This window comes from Lynx canadensis, chromosome B1 (assembly GCF_007474595.2).
Source record: "Lynx canadensis isolate LIC74 chromosome B1, mLynCan4.pri.v2, whole genome shotgun sequence".
Classification (NCBI taxonomy): Eukaryota; Metazoa; Chordata; class Mammalia; order Carnivora; family Felidae; genus Lynx; species Lynx canadensis.
The window spans coordinates 65,095,642-65,112,365 of NC_044306.2; the positions used below are offsets into that span (position 1 = coordinate 65,095,642).

Genomic DNA, 16,724 nt, shown 5'->3' on the forward strand with positions numbered 1-16,724 from the left:
ATTCCGATCTCTGCCTCAATCCTAAGAAATTTTTGCTTACCTTCCTTATGATCTAAACAGTTTTCCATGCTAAGTTTGTTCATTTTAGTCCCATCCTCCCCTTTCTATTAAGTGGCATCAACTACAATATAGATCTCACCATAACATCAACAAGCAGCAACATTCCGTCAACTATTACTGCTCTTTTTGAGAGTGCTTTGAAGAAAAACAAGGAATAGTTGGAGTAATTTTTTTCAGATGATTGTTAACGCGCTTGCTATCTATCTATCGATTTAACTTTAATGAAGTTTACTAGAAGTGTCTGTTCCAGACTTCTGGCTCAAGTTTCTTACTTACAGTGACTCGTGCAATCAGGTAACTCCCTTGCCCTACAAGCCCTCCTTCGCATCTCAGCTTGAAGTTGAATTGCCCCAGATGCAATAATTGGAACGTCCAGCCCCCTGACCCCAAGGTGCCCGGGGACGCAATAAAACGGAGGGTTTAGGGCCCCGCGGGTCCGCCCCGCCCCCGGTGAGCGCAGTCGCGTCCGGTCACGTCGTACGCTCCCCCGGAAGTGCTGCTGAGTAAACGGCGGGGGCGTGTCTCCAGGCAGCTAGGCGTGCAGTTACCCAGAAACGCGGGAAGTCGGGCCCTGGCGCGGTTACAGACGGGAACCCTGTTGTTCTGTCCTTTTCCCGAGGGATCCGCGAGCCTCTCTGAGGGCCCTGAAGGTGAATCCGACTGGGTCTCCGGCGCGACGCCATGGAAGTGGTGGAGGCCGCTGCCGCTCAGTTGGAAACTCTGAAATTTAATGGCACCAGTTTGGGAGATAGCCAGGGTCAGGCGGTGCTGTCTCCGAGCTGTGTACCTGTCCCAGACCCTCGGCCGCCACCACAGTCGGGTGAGCCGTCCCCGGACACCGGGCAGGCCGCGGAGGCTCAGCCTGCAGAGGAACAGCCGCCTGAACTCGCGCCGCAATCAAGGCCAGAACCTCCACAGGGAGGGAACTGCGTCACCGTCTCGGGCTCCGCAGAGCAGGCGCGGACCCCAGACTCTCTAGAGACCTCGGACTCGGATTCAGACTCGGACAGGTCCGGTGCCTAGGGGTTCCGGATCTCCGGAGGGTGGGGGGAGGCGCGAGGCCAGGGACTGAGAGGGTTCTCGCGTGGGCCTGGGAGGGAGGGAGGAGAGGTAGCTAAGCTTACTGAGCACGTGTTGATAAGTAGCTCGGACCGCCCATTCCTCTCTCTTCAGCAAATCGCGTGGTGAATCCGAGATTAATAATCAGATCCCTCTTTCTTATATGTGGTCGTCTGAAGGGTCCTATGTATAGATCTTAAAAAAAAAAAACCTGAGGATGATGGATTCGATAACCACTCAGTTTGGCGTGTGTCCCTTTACGTTTATGATTTTGAGTTTTGTCGGATCTTCAAACAAACAAACAAACAAACAAACAGGCTTAGAGTGTGTTTTTTTTTGTTTTTTTGAGCCAGATGAGTTAAGGAAGGACCAGTTACAGGATTTCAGACATTTCCCGTTTGGCTCCTGACAATTTTGTTAATTCGTAGAATTCTTGCAGGGAGCACGTGTTCGTGAAATTAGGGAAACGTTGTTATGTAGCATTATTATATGATCTGGATAGATTTTATAAACAGGTTTTTTTTTTTTTATAAATATGACACGTGGTGAGAGAGGACTTAAGGTTGTAGGATGTTACTAAACCACACTGAACGTTATCTACACGTATTTGAGTGTCATGTGGGATACTGAATAGGTGAATAAAATAGAGGGACCAAAACTAAAACTAAACACATCAATACATAAATTAGAGGTGGTGAGAATTACAGTGAAGGGACAAGTGAGACATTGAGAAAGTAATAGGAGAGGCCAACCCTGTAGGACCCTGTAGCCATGTTAGTTTTCATTCAAAGTGTTAGAGAAGCTTTTGAATTTTAAGCAGAGAAATGGCATTCTCAGGTGTATATTCTAATAAGTTTTGCTCTGTAGAGAAGGAATTGAACTGGAATCAAGAGTGAAAGAAGAGGGGTGCCTGGGTGGCTCAATCGGTTAAGTCTCCCACTCTTGGTTTCAGCTCAGGTCATCATCTCAGGGTTTGTGGGTTCAAGCCCCACATCGGGTTATGTGCTGATAGTTTGGAGCCTGCTTGGGATTCTCTCTCTCTGCCCTTCCTGCACTCGCTTTCTCGCTTTCTCTCTCTCAAAAAAAGAGTGAGAGCAGAGAAGCAAGAGTGGAACAGGGGTTGGTGTGGAAGTAGTTGGAAAGATGTTGCATGAGTCCATGATGTGACCATTGTTGTCTGGGTTAAATATTTTGAAGTTGCCCTAATAGATGGGGCAGTGAGCTAGACAAAGAGACATTGGTGGTGCTGTTTAGTGAAGTGGGGAGTAACCTATCTGGGATGGGGGCTGGAGACAAATAAGAGTGTTTAATTTGAACAGTTAATTTGAGATTTCTTTGACAGCTAATTGTAGATGTCAGGGAAGCATGGGATAATAAGTTTAGAGTTCAGAGGACAATTCTTGACTAGAGATGTAAAGTTGAACATCAGATTACAAATAGGATTTAGTTTAACTTTTTATTACAGACATTTCAAATTTGTTGAAAGTAGAGAGTAATGTAATGAATGCCCATGTACTCGTCACCACACTTAAACAGTTTCCATTATTTTGCTAATCTTGTTTTATCTTTTTTTTTAACCTGAGAGTTTTAAAGGAAATCTAAAACAGCATGTCACCTTACCTATATGTTCTTTACATTTCTGACTGATAAAGTACTTGTTAAGCAACCACCATGTCATTATCAAATGTAGTAAAATTAACCCTAATTCCTTAATACCACCTAATAGCCAGTCTGTATTCATATTTTGCTAGTTGTCTTTTAATAGTTGGTTTGTTTGAATTAGAATTCAAACAAGATTCTCAAACAGTGCATTTGGATGTTATGTCTGTTTAGTCTCTTTTAAGTGAACGACATTTTTTATTTAATGTTTATTTTTGAGAGAGAGAGAGAGAGAGAGAGAGAGAGAGAGAGAGAGAGAGGGAGAACAAGTGGGGGAGGGGCAGAGAGAGACGGAGACAGAATCTGAAGCAGGCTCCAGGCTCTGAGTTTTAGCACAGAGCCCAACGCGGGGCTTGAACTCACTGGGATCATGACCTGAGCTGAAGTTGGACGCTTTACTGACTGAGCCACCCAAGTGCCCCAAGTAAAGGTCATATGTAAAGCCGTGAAGACAGAAGAAGCAACATGAGGGTGGAATACCCCCTTAACATAGTGGATGCCAAAATATGGAAGTTTTTTGAGGAAGCCAGTGGGAACCATGTCAAATGTTGCTGAGAAGTTAATTAAGATGACAGAAACATGTCCACTGGACTTGACAACATGGGGAATGTTGGTGATCTTGTCAAGGAGTGGTGGTGATGGAAGCCATTTTGGGGTAAAGACTGAATGGGAAGAAAAGGAGCAGAGACAGCATGTGTTAACAACAACCGTGTCAAGAAACTTTAAGGGGAGAAATGAGGCCATAGCTGGAGGAATTCAACAGAGGTAGTGTAGAGTTTTGATATGCTGATGGGAATGATCAGGGATAGAGGGGAAGATTCCTGATAATAGTAGTAGTGGGAAGGAGTTCACTGGTAACAGAAGGAAAGACCATACTTGCCAGAACTAATGTCTTAATTTTAAGCACTTAATAGTCCATTGTTTTTCAATGAATTATGGAATAGTATGGACTGGCTGTAGTAGGCAGTTTGAAAAAAAAACGCTGTGCTAGACAAAGAAATAAGTGTACCTTTGGTGGGTAGGGGGTGGCTTCAGAGGAGGTAATATTTGAGTTGAGCCTATAAAGAAGAATGGAATTTTTCTGCCCTGGGGACATTCCAGTCAAATAGCACAAATAATGGCATGAGGTGTGAAAATAAGGGAATTTGGGAAGCTTTATATGCTTCTGTGCTAGAGAAGTGGCAGGAGATGGGATTGTAAAGGTTATCAGGAACCTGATTGCAGAGGGCTCTGAAATACACTAGGAGCATGGCCTGTGTCTTGCACCCAGCATAGATTTATGGAGAAAGTTTTAAAGGTTTTCTCTGTTTAGTGTTTTCTTAATAAAGAAATGGAAAGAATGGTACAAACACACAGCTGTCATCTTGATTTAATGCTTATTAACATTTCAGAAGTTAGTTTCAGAGCCATTTTATTTTTTTAAATCTTTATTTATTTTGAGAGAGAGGAGGAGAGAATCCCAAGCAGGCTCTGCACTGTCAGGGCAGAGCCTAACACAGGGCTCCATTTCACCAACCATGAGATCACGACCTGAGCCGAAATCAAGAGATGCTTAACCGACTGAGTCACCCAGGTGCCCCATTAATGAGCCATTTTAAAGTCATTTATAGGTATTATGACACTTTCTCCCTGAATGTTTCAGCATGCATTTTCTAAGGGGACATTTTCTTACATAATCACAATTACCACACATAACAAAATTAATAATTCCCTAAGATCTGATGTCCAATCATGGATGGTTTTTTTTTTTTTTAAGCAAGTGTGAACTAATTAGGAGGGAAGGTCATGAAAGGGTGAAAGTTAACAGCAGTAGAAGGAAGGGTTGACTGTAGTGGAAAGAGACTGCTAGTGTTAACGCCAGTTATACAGTTATTACAGAAAGATAGGTGAGAAATGAGGACCTCCCCCAAATATGGTCATAGTGACAGTGGAAATGGGAGTGAGAAGTGGAGTAGGAGTGAAGTTTGCCATCTGAATGAAGATAGTATTTTATCACTGTGAGATTGCATTAGCTCAAAATGATTCCAACTTTTCTACTTATAGTGACTGGATTGAAGAGTAAGCAATGAAATAAAATAGTAGCTCAAGGAGAGAAGCAGGTTTAATAGGGAGAATGTTTTTTTTTTTAAACTTGTTGCTAGTATGAAGTAAGTGTAGGTTATTCATACAGAAGTGGCCAGTGTACAGCCAGAGATAAGGGGTGGAGCCTAGAATTTTCAGTATCAAAGCTGATGATTTAAAAGTTATCTATACAGGAGTGATGATTGAAATCATTGGAATGGATGAGGTTATCCATGGGAAGAGGACAAAGAAGAAGAAATGAGGATGGACTTTTAAAAACATAAAATGTGCTGAGGGACATAATCAGCAAACAATTTAAACTAGAGGGTTACTGGTAATTGCTGTGGAAATCAAGGGCAAAGGGAGTTTTTAGAGAGTTGAGTGGTCAGCATGATTGGTAATTTTCAGGAATTTCCCAAGTTGCATGAAACTGAACATTTTATTGGCAATTAAGTGATCTTCTGGTCATTGAGTAGTAAGAAAGGTCTCTTGTTCAGAGATTTCTTTTGTGAGTGATTTGTCACATGCATAATTACATTAAGACAAATGTATGATGTGTGAGACTATTTTTTTTTAAATTTTTTTTTTCAACGTTTATTTATTTTTGGAACAGAGAGAGACAGAGCATGAACGGGGGAGGGGCAGAGAGAGAGGGAGACACAGAATCAGAAACAGGCTCCAGGCTCTGAGCCATCAGCCCAGAGCCTGACGTGGGGCTCGAACTCACGGACCGCGAGATCGTGACCTGGCTGAAGTCGGAGGCTTAACCGACTGCGCCACCCAGGCGCCCCATGTGTGAGACTATTTTAATAAAAAGGTTTTGGGTTATAGCAGAGGTTTTGCAAATGTTACCAATGGATTAAAGACTGCTTTCCAAAAATCATAGTCAATTTCGAGATGCTAGCTTTTGAATTATATCAGCAACAGTAAATACATAGTAAAGTAGGTATTTCCTAGTTGAACACTTGTAATTTAGTACTGTTTTACTACTGCTTTACTAAGTTTTCAACTTTTTCTCCCCTACAGTGACACAGATTCAGATAGTTCAAGCTCCTCCTCATCCTCATCATCTTCCTCATCATCGTCCTCTCGTCTGTCACTTCCTCCACTGCTGTCAGATGGAGAAGATGATTTACAAGTTGAGAAGGAAAATAAGAATTTCCCTCTTAAAACAAAAGATGAGTTACTCCTTAACGTAAGTACTTCTGTTTGTTCTTAAACTTAATTTGCATGTTATAAAAGATGTTACGGTACTAATTCTGGTCTCATTTGGCCTGTATCTGCCTCCATAAATTTGAAGACTTCTCAACCTGTTATTGGGCAGACTTTTGCTATGCCTTGTTTTTTTGTTTTGTTTTTGTTTTTTTTCTTAACATAAAAGCAAGGATTGATCTGGTTGCTAAGGTTTCTAAGGTTGCTTCTAACTCTAAAGTTTGAAAATTGTTCATGCTGGGCATCAACTTTAGTTTGCTACTTTTTTTAAATTTTCTTAGAAAAGATTTCATATGTGGATTTACAACCTTGGTGATGTGTGCGTGCGTGCGTGTGTGTGTGTGTGTGTGTGTTTGTCCACATGTCAGAAAATTTTGTCCAATAGTAATTGAAATCTTTTTTTTTTTTTTTTAAAGTTTATGTATTTATTCCGAGAGAGAGAGAGTGAGGGGAGAGGCAGAGAGAGGGAGACGGAAAATCCCAGGCAACCTCTGCAATGTCAACTTTAAGCTAGCCGGATGTGGGGCTCAAACTCATGAACCATGGGATCATGACCTGATCTTCAGCCTGAGCTGAAGTCAGGCATTTAACCGACTGAGCCACCCAGGTGCCCCATAATTGAAATCTTTTTATTAATTTATTTATTTTTAAATGTTTATTTACTTTTGAGAGAGCAAGAGTGTGCATGCCCAAGTGAGCAAACACAGGTGGGGGGAGGGGCAGAGAGAGCAGGAGAGAGAGAATCCCAGACAGGCTCCACACTCAGTGCAGAGCCCAATGTGGGGCTCATTCTCACAAACCATGAGATCATAACCTGAGTTGAAATCAAGACTTGGACACTTAACTGACTGAGCCACCAAGGCACCCTTGAAATCTTTTTAATTGATTGCATTTAGAGGAGTAGAAAGTGAAATTAGATGGGTAGAGTTTCTTAGGACCCCTATTTACTTGAGGTTTGGGAACATTTTATTGTTGCAGATGGAGAAAACTTGTTCATTACAGGATGGTATTTATTGGCACCTGATTGGTTTGTAAAGTAGTCTCGTGTGGTTATTTCCTCTTAAACTGTAAACCGTTCCTAGAAGGATGGTGATAGTTTGGTTGAAACCTCATGATCCAATAGAAATATCTCCTCAGAATTTCAGAATATAGGCTATATTGCCCCATGTTTATTCTCTCTATACCCATATGCACTTTACTTATTGCTAATGTTTTTTAAAAATTTAATGATCACTAATTACAGTTATTATGTAATAACTTAAATCAATGAAACATTTTAGTGCAAGGTTTGAAAGCATTTAATTTTTTAATTTTTAGTTTTGAAAACATTTTAAAAGCCTGGAGGTAATTGGGCACCTTTTTATGACCTACCAATATTATTTCTTTTTCTCTACTTGTAGTGAGAAATATCCTATCTTATGCTTTATGTATTGAAAACCGCTTGGATTTTTATGCAGCTTCATCAAACTACAGACATTGATATCCCTTCCTGGCCTTTTTATGCACAGGCTCTCCCAATTTATGACTGTTTTCTGAAAATACTGGGAGACTTCTTTGGTCTTTCTCTTGTATTTTGGTCACCTTTCTAAGTTTTCTCAGATCAACAAATAAAGGACTGCAGTACTCCTGTATATATATCATTTAAAAAATTTTTTTTAATTTACTCATTTTTGAGAGACAGAGACAGAACATGAGTGGGGGAGGGGCAGGCTCACCCTGAAGCAGGCTCCAGGCTCTGAGCTGTCAGCACAGAGCCCAATGTGGGACTCAAACTCACAGACTGCAAGATCATGACCTGAGCTGAAGTTGGACACTTGACCAACTGAGCCACCCAGGTGCCCCTGTATATCATTTTTAAAATTTATCTTACTATACCTGGAATTTTACCTTGTGAATCTCTTGAAATTTAATGCAAAATTTTAGTCTATATGTTTAAGTATTTTTCTTGGTATATTGTGCTCATATTTTCATCAGAAAACCAAAAGGATCCATGTTTACACAGAGGTCAGGAACTACCTTCTGGAAGGCTGAGTTCATATCTCATCTTGTGTAGCTTCCATAGTATCAGGTAGGGTGCTTGATAGATAATGAGTTGTCAGTCAAGAGTAATATATGATTGTAGAATGAGTAAGGGAACTGGCATTTCACATTCATTCATTCTTAAACTATTCTAGCACACCTGTCATATACTAAGTGCTATAAACAAAACCCTCCAGCTTCTGCTCTCATAGTGCTTGGTGGAGAGAGACAGACAGTAAATAAAGCAGAGACAAATATAATTTTGGAAGTGCTATTGAATTGTGAAAGTATGTTTGGTTAGTATCAGAAAATTACAGGTTTGCTGGGAAGGTATGTTAGCTTTTGAAACTTGAACGGTGGGCCAGTCTGTTCCCTTTTGTGCCAGTGTTGAGGGATCTTTGGGAAGGATGGAAGAAGCAATTATAGTCTTTACTTTTCAACTTTGGATTCTTGAGTAGCTTTTCACTTTATTTTATATTTACATGATTAGGAAGTCAATTTATTGGAAATTCCTAATCCTTTAGACTACTGCTACTAGAGTTGAGTGGAGGAACGAGTTCCTTGGTCTGCCATAAATCTTTGACTTAGGGCTGTGAAAGAGTATATATTAGGACTCCTTCAGGACTTCAGCTCTCAAGTTCAAGGGAGAAGAATGACTTGGCCCTGATGAGCAAGGATGGTATGGTTACACATACTGCGTATCTTTAGGACTCTGCCTTTTTCTCTGTTGATCAGTAGGTTTTTCTCCATAGACCTGGCAGTTTGGCCATTGATATTCCTTTATGCGAGTCTTGTGAAGGACTTAATACTGGTTTACCTGGGGCCTGGTACACAGCCCTGAACACATCATTGAGGCTAGTGGAATGTGTCTTCGGATTGCTTGAGCATTAGTCACAGTCACTCCTGTTTATGTGGGAAAGTATGTAGGAGAGTAAGTGCTTTAGAGAAAGTACATGGGCATGTGTGAAGGTGGGAGCATGTACGAGCCAGTTTACAGAAAGGGAGTGTGAATGTGTGTGTATTTTGAGGAGGGTGAGGGTTGTGTGGTTAACACCAAGCCATGCAAACCACAAGGAATGGGTTCTCTGTCATAGGAAAGGGAGGCTTCTATCCATTTCGGAAAAGGATGCTATTTAGTCAGTAATAACAGTTACTGTATTAGAGAATAAAAGGGAAATACTTGGAAGAGGTTATCACACGTGACTTATGTTGGACTCTTGTGGTTTTGAGTAGCAGAGGCTCTCCAATTACCTCGAGAAGGGAGATGTATTGTAAACTTACTTGGGGAGGAAAGCCATTGGGAACTAGGCAGCTATTGAGGATGGTCATGCTGTTTCTTTTATAGGCCTCTTGGATATTCTCCTAGTTCTCTGAGTGTCATTTTATTCTTTCTTTACTTCCTGACTTCTTCTGTTTACCTGTAGATTCATCTTTTTAATTCTAGCTCCCACATAGATTGTGACCCTGGCTCTCTATCTAGTATCTTCTGTCATCTTCCCCTTGACAAACCAGACAGTTAGTGCTATATTTCTTTGCTGACTTTGGGACAGTCCTATTATTTAGCTTATTAGATTTGTTTTTGTGTGTGTGTGATTTTGTTTAAGTAAAAACAAAATAAGTAAAAATGAATAAGTTTATTTATTTATTTATTTATTTATTTATTTTTTTTCAACGTTTATTTATTTTTGGGACAGAGAGAGACAGAGCATGAACGGGGGAGGGGCAGAGAGAGAGGGAGACACAGAATCGGAAACAAGCTCCAGGCTCCGAGCCATCAGCCCAGAGCCCGACGCGGGGCTCGAACTCACGGACCGCGAGATCGTGACCTGGCTGAAGTCGGACGCTTAACCGACTGCGCCACCCAGGCGCCCCTATTTATTTTTTTTGAAAATGACAGTCTGCTTTTCTGGGAACTATCCCCTCTTGACAACTAGCTCTAGCCAGTATCAAATGTACCATCTTTTTCAGATCATACTGATATATCCTTTTAGCAGGGATTGTGCATATAACTGTTTCATCTATGTAGTCTATTTAATTTAATTTCATAATGAAATGCTGAAGAAAATTAATGAGACCTACTATTCATGTTGTCTTTGCTAAAAGGTACACATAAGTTAAAATCGACCAAGCAGTTCTATCCATTAGAGAGTTTCTGCTGGATGTTAGAGATCTCTAGAACATAGACATGCCCAATTTATCCCAGTTTTCCCCGTCTTACCTCTTTATAACATGTCTCATATTCTAGGCTGTTTCTACTGCCATTGAGGCATGCTGAGCATCATTTTTACCTTCAGTTAGTCTGTCAGGCAGGAATGTTGCCTCCCTGGATCTAGCTTTTTAAATCTTTTCTATTGTTGGAAAGTTAGGTCCTGGTGATCTAACTACTAACTATTGCAGGTCTTTAATTGTAAGTATATGGGAGATAGTGAAGTAACCTCAAGATTGTTCTTTTAGAATTAACCTTAGAGTGTTGCAGTAATCCCTTTGGATCACAAGATATGGTTATAACTTGATTTAAAAAAAGGAGGGGTGAAGAGAAGAGGAAAAAAAGAGGGAATGGTTAGCCATACCATAGAGGCATTGAAAAGGAGGGTAATCTTAGATGGCTCTATTTATAATGTCACAATTATGTAATATATGCTGTTAAATTTAGCCAAGTGGAATTATTCTTTTATCATATATTCCTCTTTAATGCTGAGAAGGTGTATATTTAACCTCCACAGTAAATGTAAAGCAGCGTAGATATTACAGCTTTGAAACTACATTAGACCACATTGAGTTTATTCAGTGTTTCAGTGAATTGGAAAATTAGGTCCTTTTTGAAAAACTTTCTCAGCAGTTTATGCCCTGAACTGTTTATTCAAATAAATCAGATGTAATTAAAAATTTAGAGTTGTAAAAACGTTTTAAGGGATTGTGACATTTCAAAATCTTAATCAGAAATTAATCAGAAATAATAGGCATTATTATTATTTTCTCTTCTGAAAACCTGAAGGGTTTTACTTTACATTCAAAAGTTATGGTTACAGTGCTTATGGGGATAAAAAATAGATAATGCTGTAGTAGGCATAATAGTATGTATTTATACACATAATATAACATGACCAAGAAAAAACTTTAATGCTTTAGGCAATTTTTGATACCTTCATAATTTAGAGACTGCCTATGTTATATTGTAAAACAAATGCATTTTGTGGTTAGGTTGAGTACACTATATTTTCTTTCTGATTTTGGCAGTGCAGATGCATATCCTAAAACATCCTAACATACGGGTATGGAGACTATCTGGACCACCTCAAGTGGTCAGAAGTTACTTACATCCGATTATTTCATGCCTGTTGATCTCCCACCATCTATGAAACTGTATTGCACCTTGGTCTTCACTTAAAAATCATAGACAGAATATGTTGTTTTTGAGGCCTACCTTGCTTTATAAGTTTTGCCTTAAATGAAGGCTTCTTTCAACTTTAGCTTTTTATGACTCTAGGTACATTTGAAATTACTGCATTCATTGTATCATAGAATACTGATGACACTTCTAACATTCTTTTTGGAATGTTTGATATTTAAGAAATGGCTTATGTACTTAAGAGGAGATATTTTTAAATTAATATGTGGTACTCTTTAAAAATAGTGCTCAGATTTTTTTTAAAAATTAAAATTTCATGCTTCGTTATACAAAATTATTTTAGTAAAGCTTATAGCAAGTAGAAATGATCCCTTAAACTTCAAATAAATAGTGTTTTATCCATTAGAGTAACCATATATGTTCTGTGAGTATACCATATGGTTATTATTACACAGAAACATTCCATTTGTTACATTCTCCAATTCCTCAGTAGATTTTAATAAGTAAGTTCTGATTGCTTTAGAGGATAAAGACAAATGTCTGTTAAAGGGGAATCTAGTTAGAGAGTGACACCAGAAAGTTAATGATTGGATGCCTGATGAATGCTACTAGCCTTAAAAAGCTGTGGGATTTTCTGTAAGGGCAGATAACTTGCACTGCAGGGGTCAAGGAAGTCATCCTGACTTGATCTTAAATTACAAGGTAAGATAGGTATGGAAAGGTGACAGGTGAAGAGAATATGAACTTTCCCACTGAATAGATCCAGGGTGTTGCTTGGCAGTTGTATTCCCAGTGTTGGTTACTAGTAGGGGCTCAGAGAGTGTTTCTTCATTCATTCATTCATTCATTCATTCATTCATCATCCATACAGCTAATGTCGTCAGTTCTAAAATGGGCACTTTTTCATTTGTTAACATTTTAAAATTTGGGACTAATAATTGATGACATTTAAAAATTTTTTGGACAGTGCTTTATCTTTGTGATATATAAGGTCAGTGTCTTATTTGATGAAATACGGACTCAGTTAACAAAAGAATGCTTAGAGTTATATTTATTGCTAAAGATTTTTTCGTATTGAGATCTTTAATGTTTATGTGAGTGAACTTTTGGAGATACTAGGAACTTTGTTTCTGACAGTAATTTTAGAGAAAAACAGGATAAGAACATTGTATTTATTTAAAAAGAAAAATATAAAGACACTGCAAAGAAGTGTTGACTCATTTTTTAGGTGAAAATATTTAATGGGCTAGTCTCAATCTTAAATTTAGTGTCATGTACAATAGAGTAATTCATGATGGCAATTAATGTGTACTGGTGAGAGATAGCTAAAGAAAAAGCTGAGTCCCATGGAACATTGTAAAAGTACTTTTTGTAAAGTTGATGAATTAGACTACTACTAAATGTTATATGTGGTCATAGTTACCACACAGTGTACAGACCTAATCCATTCTTTTTTCCAATATGTTTTACCAGCTATAGGGAAAAAAAAAATTCCATTCATGGCTCTCAGTACTCCAGGGATTGGATCCTACTTTCCAACCATATCTGAAAAGTGAAGGCTCACCTAATAGCATCAGGTAATTGGCTGCCACATGCATGTCCTGTATTCTTGAGTAATCTGAGGAAAGTGGCCAGATAATTTTATTCCACTTTCCTCACTTTTAAAAATTCTCCCCAGTCTGCACCAGAAAGGATTAGTTGCCATTTGGAATGTTTGATTCCTTTTCTATTACCCTCTGCTGCCCTTTTTGTAGATTTGTGAATGAAAATCCAAATCAGGGTTCTTTAGATAATTTTGCCTCAGAAAATCATAAATTACTGATCTCTCTCTCTTTTTTTTTCTTTTACTAATTTTTTTTCTTGCCCCATAAGTCTTAAAGAAATAGAGAATTCAAGATCATTGTAACGTACAAATGTCATCTTCTCAGAGGGCCATATTTGACCCATTAGCTCCTTCCAATTTTGCGATGGAAGTCTTTGACTAGTGTATCTACAGTTTAATAGGATGGATTTTTAATGTTCTATGGTGCTCATTTGAATATTGTGCTTAATTGAACAACCTTGTAGGCCATACAGATGTTCAAGAATCAGAATACAATAAGCTTGTAACACGAACAATAATTGCTCTTTCACGGATATTTCAGAAGTGTAGTTAGGGCCATGTATTTCTTTAATGCTGTGGTTATGGGTATCTATTATCCAGAATTACAGTAATTGTGTTTGAGGCTGTTATATAATTTCTATCTTACTGTGCTGTCTTTTTGATTACATGCAGTTAAACATTTTTTAAATTGCATTATTAGCCATTTGTGTGAAATATTCAGAACTTTTGCTCACTTTTCTCACTATTTAGAATAAGAAAACCAGGACGCCTGGGTGGCTCAGTTGGTTAAAAGTTTGGCTCTTGATTTTGGCTCAGGTCATGATCTCACAGTTCATGAATTTGAGCCACCATGTCAAGCTCCATACTGACAGCGTGGAGCCTGCCTTAGGGTTCTCTCTTCCTCTCTCAGCCCCTCTCTGTCTCTCTCTCTTTCTCTCTCTCTATCTCTCAAATAAATAAATACAATAAATAAAACAAAAAAAAAAATCATCTTTAGAATAAGAAAACTGGTTCCCAGAAAGTGATTTGCCTGAGGGTAGTATTTAAGTAGGGGGAAGCAGATTCAGAACTAGTAACAGATGTGATTCCAGTCTGCTGTATTTTTAGTGTTTGTGTAGAAATGCATATGTAGCAATATTAGAATTTGATCATTTGAACTTTGGTTATTTGGTTTCTGAATAATGTAGCATATTTTGTCTTGGTGATAGATGATTGTATCATAATGTAATAAGCTTTCTTAAATTGTATTTGCTTGGACCATCATATTGTCTTTTAATAAAGACTTTGACTTGGAACTGTAGATTGTGTAGGAAATAAGTGGTTGAATTTCTTAGTATATTGAATTCCCGTCATTCATTTGCCAAATGCTGGTATGTGACTAGGGATTTTTATTTCCATGTGGCCTTTTCTTCTGCTGATGATGTGAATGAAGTATTTTTCTTTCTTTTCTTGCCTATTCTTTGTTATTACAAATACAGGTTTTGAATAAGTATGTCCAGAACTATTTTTACTCTTCTTTGATTTTGAGTCAGTAAACATAACACTCACTGTATTTAAACAGTAGGATAGATATTTATCTCTGGTTGCAGATACTGTACATCCAAGACAGGTTTTAGTTTCTTTTTAATTTTGGGAAGTAAAAGTCATAAAAATAGAGATTGATCACAAATCTTCATTTCCCAGGTAGAGTATTCAGATTATCATTAAGGCTTAATAGTAATATGGTGTATGCTGTTGTAATGTGGCCTTAAAATTATATCTGTATTGATGGCCGAAAACAGATGGGTACTATTATTACCTGGGTGTATGTTTTGTAGTGGAGGGCTTTTTGGATGTCTGAGAACATAAAGCAGTGCTGTTCAGTAGACCTGTCTGCAATGGGGGAAATGTTCTATATCTGTGCTGTGTAAATACTGTAGCTGTTGAGCATTTGAAATGTGGCTAGTCCAACTAAAGACTGCATTTTAAATTTTATTCAGTTTTAGTTAAATTTAAATAGCCAAATGTAGTTAGTGTCTGGTGTTGTATAAGCAGAATAAAAGAAGCCTTTTTACCTACTTATCCATCTTTCCATGAGGGTTGTAGGTTAATCCAGGCTCATACTTTAATCTTCCTTACCTGCAGTATATAGCCTTTTTGTCTTTTATTTTCAGTACACTTGATTTTTGCTTATGTGATGGAGAAGGTCTTTCTATCTCAGATTTCCCTCATCACCTCTACCTTCAGCTTTTTAGTTTATCAGTATGACTTTTACTTTTAATTCTTTATATCCTATGTGTACTGTCAAGAGCAGTAGTGTCCTTCAATATGTGTTCTGGCTATTTTTTCCCCCTTATTGGAGTGTGTCTGTGTTTTTCCTCTTTTTTTGTGACAAATGTATCCTTTCCCCACTCATAGAAAACAAAATGATTGATTTTTATTTCTTTAAAGGAGATTATGTGACTGAGCAGATTTATTCGTTACCTTACCAGGAACAGCTGCCGAACAGCGACTGTGTTATCGGGCAGCCAGGTGTTAATCTAATAATTGTAATGATGTTTGCTGCTGCAAACCTGAGGTATCTATGCATCAGTCCTGGGCAACGAAGCTCCCTTAGAAGCCTGTGTTTCTTACTTTCATTCCTTGAGGATTCTCTTTTGATTCCTGGGAATTACATTTTCATTATTTGATTTTGCCGATTGAAAAAGACTGTGACCTCTTCTGAGAGTTTTGTTTAACTTAGACTGATGAGGTAAGTCATTTCATTTAAGAAATATGTAGTAAGCACCTACTATGTGCTAGCCACTGTTCGGGGTGCCACAGCAATCAGCAAGGCTGACCAAGTCCTGCTTGTTGTTGTATTTATTGTCTAGTTAAGGGAGTGGACTTCAAGCAAGTAATAAACACATGGGATGTTAGACAGTAAAGTGTTCTACAAAAAAGAAAATTAGCAGGGTGATTTAATAAAGAGTAACTAGGCTTGGTGTGGTGGTATTTCAGATTTCATAGTTAGGGAAGAGAAAGTAAATTTGACATCCAAACATCAAGACAAGATCTCCTACTGCCCAGTCTGACATAGCAATCCAAGGAACTTTCCTCTTGAAACTTCTGAAGTTCTGTCTCTTTGAACCTGACAAAAATCTTTATGGAAAGCATATGTGTTTAAAAAGGACAAATATAATATCTCTTCTTCTCTGATCCAGTCCCCAAGATGTTGTCATGTTCAAAGCAAATATACTGCTTTACTTCACTGGACTTTCAAAGGTAAACGCCCAAACATATAAAGCTTTTAATCTGGAATTGTACTAGGCTGATTTCACTTATTTCTTATAAATTTTATGCACAATATTTAGTTTGTTATATACTTCTTGTGTTCTGCAGAGTATTTGTGAGAGAGATTTCATATATCACTTAAATACGTCTTTTACTATTAAAAGGCAATTTAATGCCTTCATTGACCTTTTTTAGGAATGCTTAGAAAACATTCCTATGTTACAAGATACTGGGATAACTGAACTAGAACTAGAGGTATGGTGGTGATCACAGATAACAGTGCTTCCGGGGTTTTTTTCCCTGAGTTTGGTTCTGTATGGGACTAGAAATCCTCCTCATTTGTAGGCAGTTTTGTCCTGTTAATACATAGCTCGGAAACAGGATAACAGGAATTAAGGAAGCTTCTCAGACTCTGCTTTTGACCACAGTTGTGAGTTCCTGCCCCACTAC

The 16,724-nt window shown here is 38.4% G+C and overlaps 1 protein-coding gene across 1 annotated transcript in view; it reads left to right on the top strand.

Moving 5' to 3' along the window:
* Nucleotides 1-565: 565 nt before the first annotated feature.
* NAF1 (nuclear assembly factor 1 ribonucleoprotein) overlaps nt 566-16,724 on the top strand; it is a 43,604-nt gene continuing 27,445 nt past the window's right edge. The window contains exons 1-2 of the mRNA XM_030312810.2: nt 566-1,070; nt 5,866-6,034. Coding sequence (XP_030168670.1) covers nt 742-1,070; nt 5,866-6,034 — 498 coding nt within the window. The 5' untranslated portion in view covers nt 566-741. The remainder of the gene's footprint in view (nt 1,071-5,865; nt 6,035-16,724) is intronic.